This window comes from Cupressus sempervirens, chromosome 10 (genome assembly GCF_028749045.1).
Source record: "Cupressus sempervirens isolate cs-2001-9-10 chromosome 10, ASM2874904v1, whole genome shotgun sequence".
NCBI lineage: Eukaryota > Viridiplantae > Streptophyta > Pinopsida > Cupressales > Cupressaceae > Cupressus > Cupressus sempervirens.
The window spans coordinates 444,378,633-444,393,117 of record NC_143127.1 but is presented as its reverse complement, the minus strand read 5'-3'; the positions used below and the strand labels follow the sequence as shown (position 1 = coordinate 444,393,117).

Here is a 14,485-nt window from a genome sequence, read left to right as displayed (position 1 = left end):
TCAACTCAATTTAACATGATTTCTCCATCAATTTCTTCTTTTTCTTTTAAATTTTAAAGCAGGGATTGGGGAGTGACAACCCCAAGGGGGTCAAGGGGTAATGCTGACCATATTTCCCCTCTTGCATGCTCCTTGGATTCTTTATTTTTTAAGCATTTTTACCCCAAAATTGATGTGTTTAAACTTTAAACAAAACTTAAAAGCATACATTATTTTTTAATTCACTTTTATGGTCACCTACTTAGCGGGGAAATGCAAATGTCATCAGAACAGTTGAGGTATGGTTGGGCATCCTCAATTTGTTCCAAGGATGTCGTGTCATTATGGTGTCCCGACGGCGTCTCAATGATGCGATGGTGGCTAAAATGCGGTGGTGAGGGGATGCCCTGTCCCAAGAACAAAAGGATCCAAGGGGTGATGTCCCCATGTATCACTGGAATTTGTGTTTTCAGTGCATTACATCAATCGATATAATTATTTCAGCTCTTGTAAATTAAATAAAACTCACTTTCAAAGGGTTTCTTGTTTATGTTTAATTGTTTGATTTAGATTTGAATATATTTGATGCCCTAGATTTCATATTTCTACTTGATTTGCACTAGGGCTAAAATGTTTATTTATGTTCTCATTTTGTTTTACACAACATGAAATATAGGAAATTCTACGAAAAGGAACATAAATTATGAGATCAGTACATCACATGAAACTTACACACATTAGTGGGCAAAAATGGATGTAAATTTTAAAACACTTGCACAACCAATGAGTTGCACACTCTACATCAAAAGCAAGATGGAAGAATTGTCCAATGTAGATATCTTTCTTTGAATACGATAATAAAATGGGCAATACTTAGGGATGAAAGATCCTCTATAAAGAGACTTCATATGACTAAACCTTTTTCTAAACAACCATGGTATCTCACCTCAAGTAATTGCACAAACAATATGACATCACTGGCATACAATATTACCTTGAGATTAGTGCCACAACTAATACCAAAATGAGCTAGTTCAAGACAACTATCACTTTCTTCTAAAATGAAGTTTGCTATTGAATTATGCCTATCATCAGGTCTTGAGTAGAGTTCCATTCCCAGAAGATCCTTGGAGTCATATTAAGACACAAAGGTTGGGTATCTCTCTGCTATTTTCTTTTTCTTGTGTTATCTCTTCCTTAGACGAAGAAGAGATGCAATAAAAGTTATATACCAATGCTAATAAGGAATGCATAAAGACTACTGTCAAAATAGGAGCATCACAAACAGCCATATGGGATCCAATTGAGATTTCGAGTTCTTACCTGTGCAGTGAGAGCAAGATTTGCCTCAAAAAAAGATTTAATGGTACCGATATCTTCCCAATAATCATCAAATAAATATGCCTGTTCACATTAAGTAAGCTTGTCAGTTAGGTGAAAATGGCTTCTAAATTGCCAATGAAAAAATGTTATTCAACTTTAAGTTCATATGCTCATTTACAAAATATCCCAATCAACATAACACTGATAGAAAAAGAGTATGTAACCAGTAACCATGAATCTACAGTTATGCATACAGAAAACAACCCGCTAGTTTCTGACAGACAGAGGATGAATCCAGAGTAATGGAATTAATGAGCCTCCGCTAAATATGTTAGATCTTTAAGTAAATCGTATATATGCTAGTCAAATCTAGTTTCTTGCTACTATTTGTTTCCTCATGATATAGAAAACCTTGTAGATTGCACAACTTAAGACTTTTGTACAGCTATTCTTCTCAACTTATCCTGATTGTAAGGCTTCCGGAAAGAATGCAAATTATATAAGAGAAACCTCGTAGACAATCTCAAAAGTTGTATCAGATTTTTAAAAAGGTCCGCAATAAATGGTACAAAATTGCTATCAATTATACAAATGAATTTGATACATATAAGCCGCCTTTGATGCAAATGAATTGTTAAATCAAAAAATCAAGTATTATGAACAGTTTTTGGTTTCTTCGATCTTATAATATCAACATACAATTGCAAAATTGTAGTTCATGAGAAAAATTAGTAACTTCTAAATTTCATTTCTTGTAATTTCAAATAAGTTTTAATGTATAAAGTACAAACAATTAATGTATAAGAAAAGTCAACAGAAATACCACAAAAAAACTAGTTAATAATTGTCAAGAACAAAAAGAAAATTTCATGAGTTGTTTATAATTCTCAACGCATTTATCATTTTTACCTCATCTTTTCCAGTTTTTTGAAAAATCAGGCAATTAAAAGATATCTAAGAAAATGAGTGGTGGTTTTAGATCATTCACACGCTCTTTGTTCATTTAAACTTCTACCCTCTTTCTGCTAGTGTATGTTTACATGAATATTTTCTACCCATCAGAACTATTCATTATTTGTGGCTCATTTATGTTTTCAGCTAAACTCTTGCAATGATCCGTTCCTATAGCTTGACCTATAGTAAACATAAAATATAGAACTAGTTAGGGTTTAAGGTTAGGAAACTCACCAACTAGACAAAGAGCTCGTATATGATTGCTGCACCCAACCATAGAAGATGTATGTATATATCTTTGACTCATCGTCTAGCCAACTTTAGCCAAGTACATTATTAAATGCTTAAGAATTATGTAATGTCCTCATTTTTGGGGAGCTTTTGCGGATGGTTGAGTCAGTTCATTATAGCGACCCTCGTGAGCTGACAGGGTGATTTGGGGGTCTTAGTTGCAGACTTACTATTTTTAGTAAGTCTATTTTTGGCAGTGCAGTGAGTGGCTCTGGTAGTTGGTCATCACCCACAATAGATGTGGTTATTAATTGCATGAGCTCATATTTATTAATTAATTATTAATGCTGCATTATTACAATAATAGTATTTTATTATAATAATGTCATTAAGAGATATTATTAAAAGAGTTGTGTTGGATAGTTTCTGGAGTTGAGTTCTTTTGAGAAGCTTTTGCCAATAGGGGATTATAAATATGAGCTCATTTCATTAGAAAAAGGCATTTGATTGAATATTATTTGTTTTTGTTGTCTTTGTGACATTTTTAAGTTTCTTGAGTTTTGTGCCCTTGCTGAATGTGATGTCCCCTATCCACTCTTACGGGATTTGGAACTAAACTCTTATATTTCAATGACAAGGTTCGTGTAGATGTTAATATTGTTATCTTCTCAAACTATGAACTGGATAAATTCTAGTGTTTGCTATAAAGTCTATCTTGTAGATGTTATGAAGATCATATTGTTGCAACCTTCTTATAGAAAAATCTGCTCACAACTCCTTCATTGGTCTTATAATTATAATGTTTTGATCACACTCTATATTAGCAATTACATAGATTTACAAATGCATATGTTTTAATGTGCATATATTGACTGTATATTAACTATGCATATATTCTCTTGTTTATTCCACCATAATTGTTAGTTTTAGGTAGCTTAGACAGCTGTTCATCCATATGTGTGTTAATTAGCAAAAATTTGTTAATTAATTGACTTCTAGAAGCAATTAGTAACCTATTGGTTAGGTTGTTTTAATCAAGAAGCCACTAGAAACTTCTTGGTTAGGTTGTTATCAAGAAGCAACTAGAAACTTCTTGGTTAGGTTGTCTTGATCAAGAAGCAACTAGAAACCTCTTAGGTTGTATAAAAGGGGGGTCAAGGGAGGCATTTGGAGAATAGAATAGAACATAGGAATACAAGAAGTTGTAGAAGCATTTGCAGTGTTAGCAAATGAGTTTGCAGTGATAGCAAACAGTCTTGCAATGTTAGCAAGGGCACTGTGATAGTGTTGGGGATAGCAATGAGGAATATCAGCAGGAGAAATTAAGAGGTTGTCTGAATTCTGCCAATGAGAGGCAAGGAATTTTGTATCTCTTGATTTCCTGAAGTTAATATATTTTCCATCTGTAGAATTGGTTTTCCCTTAGGGGATTTTCCAGGGATGATTTGTCCAAAAATATTGTGTTCTTTGTGTTGTGAATTTTTTTCGTATTTTATTGGTGAAGTTACAGTTGTGTTATTTTTTCGATATTAGCTGTGAATTTAATTTTGATAATTTAATAATTGTTTACAATAGGAGATTAATAATTGGTGATAGCAATAGTGTTCATTTTCACATGGTATTAGAGCAGTGTTGAGGCTAGAAGAGTTTTGCCCTAGGAAAAAAATTAAGGGTTTATATAACCTGGTGTGATCTCTTCAAAAATATTATTGCTTTAATCCATTGAGATGGCTTCAGCTGGTTTGAGAGATTAGGAAAAATTGGATGGTGCCTCGAATTTTAGTGTCTAGAAGGCCATAATTTCTTTATTGTTGGAGAGAATGGTATCAAGGATTATGTTACCAGTGTTGTACCTATACCAATGCATGCGACACAACTTGCAGCATATAAGAAGGATGATGCCAAGTCGAGGAGAATTATCCTTGATGGTGACAAGGATCATATTGTTCCACATATCTCAGAGCTAGACACAACATAGAAGATGTGGGATGCCATTTTGAATCTGTACCAGAATGCTACCACTAACAGAAAGATGATTCTCAGAGAGAAGCTGAGGAATAACCAGATGAACCAGGGAGAAGAGTTACAAGTTATCTCACCAGGCTTAGACTTGTCAAGGATGAATTAGCAACTGTTGGAGATAGTAGTGAGAATAGCCCAAAATGGGTTTTCTAAACAATGGAGTGTCTTTGTTCAATTTACCAGTGGACAAGATACCTTACCAAGTTGGGATCGATTATAAACTGATTTTACTCAAGAGGAGTTTAGACTAAGTCTTGTTAATGGGGCCAACAAGAGTCAAAAAAGTGAAGTGGAACAAGAGAACATTGCCCTAGCAAGGAAAGGGAAAGCAAAGAAGGGATCTCAGAAAGGATCGACTTTAGCAAGTCTAGAAGAACTCTCTAATAGAATGGAAGATGAGTTTGCACTTATAGCTTGTATGGTGAGCTCAACCTCACAGACTATCTAGTACATAGATAGTGGGGCATCATTTCATATGATAGGAGTTAGAGAGTACTTCTCCAGTTATAAGGAGGAGAACACCAATATCTAGATTTCTATGGAAAACTTGTCCAAACTCAACTCGATTGGAAAAGGGACTATTTACTTTCAGAGGGAGAATGGAAAGATAACTCTAGTTCATGATGTGTTGCATGTGCTAGGATTAGGTATGAGTTTGATTTATGTATCTATTCTTTGGGATAGGGGGTATAATGTACTCTTTAGAGGGACACGTGTTGATTAAGCACAAGGATTAGAAATCACCCATAACTATTGGAGTTAGGAGTGGTCGCCTTTATAAGCTGCAGATTGATACTCCTAAGGTGCTCATGAGTAACTGTAATCCTAGAGATCTTGAAGAGCTATGGCATAGGAGGATGGGCCATATTCATCATGGAGCACTCAAATTGCTTTGTGAGATGGTGACAAGTGATCCAGAGGTGAGCACAGAGCATGATGATGTATGTAAAGGATGCATCTTGGGGAAGTTTGCAAAAGCATCTTTTCCAAGGAGTGACACCAAATCTGAAGGTATTCTTGATCTAGTACATTCAATTGTATGTCAACCAATGTCGACAAAGTCTATTAGAGGATATGAGTACTATGTTACTTTTATCGATTATTTCTCTAGGAAGACCTAGATATACTTCTTGAAGACCAAGGACGAGGTTTTTAGTCGATTTCAAGAGTTCAAGGTTCTAGTGGAGAACTTGATAGGAAAGAAGATAAAGGTTCTTTCAAACAATGGAGGTGAGCACAAAGGAAATAACTTCTAGGAGTTCTGTACCAGGGAAGGAATCAAGAGAGAGTGGATTGTTCCTTACAATCCATAGCAGAATGGAGTTATTGAGAGGAAGAACCGTTCTATATTGGAGGTGGCAAGAGCTATCCTACATGACCAGGATATGTCGCGCTACTTATGGAGAAGAGTGTAGTACAACAATCTACATTTAGAACAGGGTTCCACACAAGGTACTAGGGAGGATGACACCAAAGGAAGCTTTCATAGGAAAGAAGCCTGATGTTAGCCATTTCAGAATATTTGGGAGTTTGGCATATTTTCATATTCCAAGTGATACATGTACTAAGTTAGATCAGACTGTAGAGAGAGGGTACTTTGTTGGGTACAGTGAAACCTCAAAGGCATATATATTTTTATCCTCGGGACTAGAAGAATTATTGTTAGATGTGATGTTAAGTTCATGGAGGACAAGGCATTTAGAAGGTCCAGAGATTTTCCAATAGATGATTAAAGTGAGCAGCGAACAGGTGCTCCAAGGCCTAGTCAAGGGCAGCAAAACACAAGTACAGTTACCAGTACAAGTGTAGGCTCAAATGGTGAAGTTTCACAGAGTATGGAACAATAGATACAACAGGAAATGCATCTAGAAGACTTAGAGGTTGATATTTCATCCTCTACAGCTAGCAGCAGGAACTGTGAGGTTCAACAGACACTAAGGGATACTTAAGAGTTTGTGGGAGCTCTTATGAATAGTACAAGACAACGGAGACAACCAACCAAGTTCAATGACTATGTGGCATTAGTTAGTCAGTTGGTAGATAGTTAGCCTTCCAGCTATCAGAAGGCTACAGAGCATCAGGTATGGTGAGATGCTATGGTTAAGGAGTATTCCTCAATAATGCAGAATGATGTGTGGGAGGTAGTTCCTAGACCAACAGATAAGGCAGTTGTTGGATCACACTGGATCTATAAGATAAAGCACAGTGCAGATGGTAGCATCGAGAAATACAAGGCAAGGTTCGTGGCTAAGGGGTTCTCTTAGAAGGAGGGAATAAACTACGAGGAGAAATTTTCTCTAGTGGCCAAGTATACTTCTATACGAGTTGTGATCTTGTTTACAGCACAGATGGGATGGAAAATCCATCAAATGGATGTCAAGACAACGTTCCTTAATGGTGAGTTAAAGGAGGAAGTATACATAAAGCAACCAAAAGGCTATGTAGCACACAACAAAGAGACCCATGTGTGCAGATTGAAGAGAGTATTGTACGGACTCAAGTAGGCTCCCAGAGTATGGTATGAGTGCATTGACACATACTTGCAGAAAATGGGCTTTGTGAAGAGTGAAGTAGATGCTAAACTCTACTACTTGGTGGTTGGTGGTGAGATTCTCATTCTTGTTCTTTATGTGGATGACTTGTTTCTTATAGGCTCACTAGGGCTCATAGAGGACTACAAGAGGGACCATGCAGAAGAGTTTGAGATGAAGGACTTAGGACTTATGCACTACTTTCTAGGCATGGAGGTGTGGCAGACAGATGGAGAGATTTTCCTTGGTCAAGGGAAACATTGCATTGAAATCTTGAAGAGATTCAGAATAGAGGATTGCAAAGCCATTTCTACACCCATGATCACGAATTGGAGAAAGGTAGATACATCTAAGGAGAAGGATGTAAATCCCATCTTATATAGATAGTTGATTGGTTCGCTTATGTATTTGGTCAACACTAGGCCATATATAGCATTTGCAGTAAACTCTCTTAGTCAGTTCATGGTTGAACCAAAGACAATGCATTGGACAACAGCCAAGCATGTATTGTGTTACTTGCGTGGTACAGCTGAGTAGGGGATCAAATATGTTTAAAGTGAAGGTATCAGGTTGATGGGCTATATTGATGTAGATTGGGCAGGAAGTACAACAGACAGAAAGAGCACTTCAGGGTGTTGTTTCAGTTTGGGATAAGGAGTTGTATCTTGGTTCATCAAGAAGCAGAAATTCGTGGCTTTGAGTTCAGCTGAAGCAAAATACATAACAACTAGCATGGTGACATGTAAAGCTATATGGCTTCGGTAGTTGTTAGTAGCCTTGTTTGGTCAGAAGGTTGAGACTACTGTGATACACTGCGATAATCAGAGTTGCATCAAGTTATTTGAGAATCCAATGTTTCATGATAGGTCTAAACATATAGACATTAGATATCACTTCATCAAAGATTGTGTACAACTAGGGGGTCATTTAGCTATAGTACATACCTATAGGGGAGCAGGTAGCAGACATTCTAACTAAAGCATTGGGGAAGGTTAAATTCATCTTCTTTAGAGATAAGTTAGGTGTCATGTAGAACAACTTCCTCGCTAAGAGGGAGTGTTAGTTTTAGGTAGCTTGGACAACTGTTCATCCATATGTGATTAATTAACAAATATTTGTTAATTAATTGACTCCTAGAAGCAACTAGTAACCTATTGGTTAGGTTGTTTTAATTGAAAAGCCACTAGAAACTTCTTGGTTAGGTTGTTATCAAGAAGCAACTGGAAACTTCTTTGTTAGGTTTTCTTGATATAAAAGCAACTAGAAACCTCTTGGTTAGGTAGTATAAAAGGGGGGTCAAGGGAGGCATTTGGAGAATAGAACAGAACAAAGGAACACAAGAAATTGTAGAAGCATTTGCAGTGTTAGCAAATGAGTCTATAGTGATAGCAAATAGTCTTGTAGTGTTAGCAAGGGTGTAGTGATAGCGTTGGGGATAGTAGTGGGGAATATCAGCAGGAGAAATTAGGAGGTTGTCTGAATTCTATCAGTGAGAGACAAGGAATTTTGTATCTCTTAATTTGCTAAAGTTAATATATTTCCCATCTGCAGAATTGGTTTTCCCTTAATGCTTTTTCCAGGAACAATTTGTCCAAAAATATTGTGTTCTTTGTGTTGTGAATTTCTTTCCATATTTTATTGGTGAAATTGCAGTTGTGTTATTTTTCAATATTAACTGTGAATTTATTTTCAGCAGTTTAATAGATAGGAGATTAATAATCAATGACTACAATAGTGTTAATTTTCACAATAATTAGCTGAGTTTATAAATCAAAAAAGAAAGATCAACTCATGATATACACTATGTAGTCTAAGATGTTTGTCTGTCCTTAATGTCCATTCCCATCTCTATTCCTTAGTATTTGATTGCCTCAAACGTGGAATTGGCGTATGTCTCTTCATGTGTATGTTGGCGTGTATGATTTTTATGTCCATGGCTTCAATATTACTTACATTGGTTGACCTTTCTAGCAATTGACATCTCTAATTTGATCAATTCTTAAAGGATGCACTCCTATTTCGTCCAATAATAGCAATATATATGACACCCATGAAATATGATTTATATATATACTCACTCATTTCATTTCTGAAGGTAGATGCTTCTTATCTCGGTAACCTCTTTACTCAGTGTCTTGCTTTACAAAAATATATTGCATATTTGTATGGAGACTCTTCGTGTTGTGTTTGCTAATCCCTTTTTCCTTCATTCTGTACGTGACTCTCATTCCCTTTACTTATCTCTTATCTAATCACACTTTTGCCATTATTTCTATTATTGCTTGTAATCTTTGATATGACTAACTCCTTCCTTCCTAACCTTCCTTTTCGACACTAATGAAACTCTTCTTAGTTATTTTGACTCATATTATATCTCTGACCTGGCCTTGATTTCCATTGATGACGTTGATGATGCTTGCTGATGGGGGTCAGTGTGTGATTTGTATTATCACGAGTTCAACTATCAAGAGTTGAATACATTCTCTATAATATCATATCAAATGATAAACACATACTGTTCATTCTTTGTTGTCCTAAATGTTGGCTCTACTGGTGATTGTATTCTTTTCTCCTGCCTTGTTCCCCCTTTTGTTATTTCTATAGTATCATCTCCTGTTCACTGTAATATCTTTTATGACCCAATGTATTAATGTTTTTGGATTCATTGTCTCTTTTATGTAAAGAAGAATTGTCTTGACAATGTTAGTGTGGTGACCCCTATCCGCACCACCGTTAGAATTATTAATTCTGCTGCGATCTCAGAGGAAGTGCTATTATTCAATCCCTTATCTTTTTTTGTGTAATTTCCTATCTGAGTTTTATATTATCTGATGCCTTCCCTTTCTCCTCGTAGATGCATTTGTGCCCTCCATCTATTAATTTTTGGGGTACAATTATTCTATTTCTAAAGTTATATGCTTGTATATTTTTTAATTTATTTATGAAAATAAAAATCCTTTTTTTCTTGGCTATGGATTATTTTCCTAGGCCTATTTTCTATTTTATAACTTGAAAAATGTAGAAAAAAATAGATAGATAAGAATGCAATTAATACACATCTAAGAGTGCAATTAATACACTGTCAACCATCACAGACATTTTGGTGTAATGCATCACGTGAATATTGGATACTTTTCCTATTTCATACGATGCTCAACAGAAGGGATACAATTGTTCGTCTCTACTTATTAATGGAGACCAAATGAGTCTTTACAGGAGTTTTATGAAATACGTTAACTATGAATGCAACAGTTGGAAAGGTTTTGAGGATTTTAAATTAAGATGGATTTTCAAAACAAGGGACACATGCATCAAAGTTCCTACCTTCATGTTTTTATGGTTGACTGAAGTAGCTTTTGCAATGATCTCTATCTTGTTTCTAATTATTATAGCATAGATTTTGGTCAATTTTACAAAAGAATCTAATGGAAAATGTTGAAAGTGTCTTTTAAAATGGAAACATTCATAACATTTTTCTGTATATATACAACTAAGCTAGTGTTGATATCAAGGATGCCTATGGCCCATGACATATAATGTTATACAAAGAAAGAGATAAAAGAGAGAATGATATGTTATTATAAGGATAAGTAAAGGTAAAATAATAGAGAGAGTTGAAAAGAATTTGAAAAATATTAATAATTTTATTATTTTAAGAAGTACATAAATAACAATAAGATTATATTATATGAATGAACTACTCATTTCTACCAATTCAATTATAAGTCGAAACATTAATTTTTTTTTTTTTAAAATGTTGATTACTTAAATCAAAGTACTAAGATATGTAGTAAGTTTGAGGGGTAGTATTAATGGTATAAGAAAAATTGAACAAAATTGTAAAATGGTAGAAGATAATAAATGTGTTTAAAATAAGAAATATATTTAACTCTATATTTGAATAACATTTTACAAATTACAAAAATAAACATCAATGTAAAACTAGCAATAAATATATTTAAAATAAAGGATATAAAACATTGAAGCCTATATTTGAACTTGGTAAGGAAAATAGATAGGAATAATTAAAATTGATTAGACATATTTGTGAGGTGGAAGATAAAAATTATTGATTTTTAAAAAAAAATTATCCACTTGTCACAAATGTGGAAAAGATAAAGTTGCAATTAATGCATTCATTAATAGAGGTGTTAGAAAAATGATTATTTTTAAAAAAAGTTTATCCACTTGTCACAAATTTGAAAAAGATAAAGTTGCAATTAATGCATTTATTAATAGAGGTGTTATAAAAAATATTTGTATTTTTGTTGAAAAAAAATGAATTTTTTCATTGCCTTTTTCATCATGACCAATATCCTCCCCTACGCTCCGAGTTTCCATTGGTTTTGGCGCCGGGTATTTGGATGGGGGATGGGTAGCAGTAAAGCAAATAGCTCCCTACTATTATATCAGGAGGCAGGCGACCTACTATTTTATGGGCCCTACCCTATTGATTACGCATCTATCAGTGCATAGCCCATAGAATTGTAGGGCGTAGACCTTATAAATAATTCACAAGCCAATACAATTTTTAAAAAATTGTATTTTTCAATTCCAAAAAAACATGCAAATTAATATAGCTTTTGCAAACATTAGTATATGTTGAAATTTTTGGATTATGTAACTAATATGGAACCTCATGATTCCATTACTTTCCTGCCAAAGACAAGAACGAATAAATATTCCAAGACATATAATTTTATACCCCATATTGAGCTGCATTTTGTTGATCACTATATGATGTTATCGAAACCATTTTATTCTTTTCAAACGGTGATTTTATATTTTGTTTATTGATTTACGCACAACCATGAGAGAGGTATATTAAGTATAGTTTTATATTTATGTTACGAGTAAAAAATGTTAATGATTTGAAAGATTAAATATTTCTTATTTTCAGTTTAATTAAATAAAAAATAAATAGTTTAATATGAACAATAGATCAATATTTAATTAATATAATATTTTAGTTAAGACTAATCAAGATATTATACATATATAACATTGTAAATAATGTTTTTGAAACTTTAATAACATTTTTAAAAATTACATAATATCATTACTAAACTTTTCATATTTATCAAAATCATTAAATAGTTTTTAAAAATATATATAAATAGTAAAATTTAATTTTCATTAATCTATAAATTTATTTATTATTTAACTAAATTAAAAAACCAAAATATTATATCTATAAAACCATTCAAAATTTGTGTTGTATTTAGAGTTTTTTCAATATTTATATTATCTATCAAATTTTAATTTTGGGTAAAAATAAATTTTAAGACGAAGTCTAATAAATTTCAATGTGTTCATATTTCACAATGAAAAGTGAATGAAATATAAAAAATATGCATTAAGTAATTAAATACATAAACAAATATTAGACATATTTTTCACAAACTAAGATAAATAAAATAATTCTTATACAAGTAAAAGTAATTCTTCAAACTTTTTATAAAGAATTTATGGCACAAAATTAAATATTTTTAATATAAATATATAAACTTAAATTTAATACATCTTTAGAGGTATTTTAGATATTTATAATAATTATTCTTGATTTTATTAATTAATTATCAAAGTCGTAATCTTATAAAATTAATATCTCACATGATTATTTGTGTCTTTTAACACATGTCAAGATGCACACACCACTGCCTACTTAGGTTGTGGATATTTCTTTTGGCTTAGAACTCACTAAGTCTACAAAAGCTCCCAAATACGTACGTTATATCTTAAGGCAGGGACTCCAACTCACTTAGAGCTCTTGTTTATATTGGAATTTATACTCTTAAGAGACGTCTCTTTACTCATCCAACTAGAATTACTTATGTCTTAAATAGAATATAATTATCTATTCTCAAATATACATAGATCATGATTATATAATTTTTTTTACTATATTGATAATATATAACTTGTTAATAATATATTATTATTATTAATTATATTGTATTGTTTATTCAAATTTTCAAAATTTTTCTATTATTATTTAATTAATAATTCTTTTACTATGTCTTTATTTGTTTAATATTATATTTTAAATTCTATTTTTATTAAAATTGTTGTCGCAAATGGGGACATTACATTGAAGTATAAGGGCCTGTTTGGCGAGCGGAATAGGAATATGTATTTCAAAAAATTTGAATTCCTTGTTTGGATGCACCTAAACGAAATTGGAATACGAAGTAAAATAGGAATATGTATTCCAATTTTGGCCCAAAAATGGGGTTTTGCAATTCCACCCAAATAGGTGTTACTGGAATAAGTATTCCTATTCCACTTTTTTTAATTTTAGAAAACATAAATTTTGGGTTCCGTGAATTCTCATCAAATATTGGCTGAACCAAACAGATAATAGAGATACGTAGCTCCATTTTCTACTCCAGAATACGTATTCCTATTCCGCTCGCCAAAAGGTTATGGTTTTGAGTTGTCCATTGACTGCAGAGCTGAAGGAAACTCTGAGTACTTGTTGCTTTGGAAGAAATTTTAGGCTTCTCAACTGTGGCTACTGTAATTGAGGAGTTGATTGTGCAAGAATTGTGCTTATGTATGAGATCCATTAGTGAGGAGGTGATTTAATGTAACTGCATTTGTATACCCTGCATTTATAATCAGAAGTTTGAACTGCATTATTGAGGCTGCTATTAATACCTAGGAGGTAGTTTTTTGGGCACTAGACACATCTACAACCTTTCTCAAGCCGGAGATGTCAATACTGGAAGCTGGGCATGTTCCTTTAGAGCCCGGGTTTATCATTTCTGGGGCTGCATCACACCGCGGAGCCTGTGTTTCTCTTCTACAGGCCTGCGGCTTAATTATACAGTCCTGTGGTTTGCTAGTAGGGCTGGAGTTTGCGTTTACTGGCTGCATTTTGAGGGAAGAACCTGCAGATCAATTTCCCAGGCATACATCTTAGACAATGGCATTGACTCAAGCTGGCTGAAAGTCATTCCTGCAAGCAAATTATTCTTGCATGGGCATTTTCAGACTCATATAGCAGGTTCCTATTGATCATATGCATTTGTACTGAATTTACAAGCAAATATTATCTTACATTGCCCATCCAATTTCAAAAAAAAGTTCCAGAGTTTCTTGTTATTTTCTGGCAATTGCATTTCATTTCAGACCTGTATATGCAAGCTCATAAAGAAAACTTACACAACTGATGACTAGCATTCATTCTGGATTAAACTGAAACCCAAAGTGTCCTGGAAATTGTGAGAAAATCATTTGCAGTCTCTAATTTGGTGTTCGAAATTTAGAAAATCATCTTTGCAGTGAGATTAGTTAAGTGTTCCAAGTGTTTGACAAAATGTTGGATTATTGGATTATGAATGAAATAGATGTTGATTAAGCTATAACCAGTATAGGGTTATTACAAATTATCAAAATTCACTTAAAAGATTAAAGATAAATATACATCATGCTGATATTCT

The 14,485-nt window shown here is 33.4% G+C and overlaps 1 protein-coding gene across 3 annotated transcripts in view; it reads right to left on the bottom strand.

Annotated features, from left to right (window-relative positions):
- The window catches only part of LOC149534628 (glucose-1-phosphate adenylyltransferase large subunit 3, chloroplastic/amyloplastic-like), a 362,597-nt gene that overhangs the window by 71,939 nt on the left and 276,173 nt on the right, over window positions 1-14,485 (bottom strand). For all 3 annotated transcript variants that reach the window (XM_089803934.1, XM_089803935.1, XM_089803933.1), the window contains one exon: window positions 1,303-1,383. In XM_089803934.1, coding sequence (XP_089660060.1) covers window positions 1,303-1,383 — 81 coding nt within the window. The remainder of the gene's footprint in view (window positions 1-1,302; window positions 1,384-14,485) is intronic.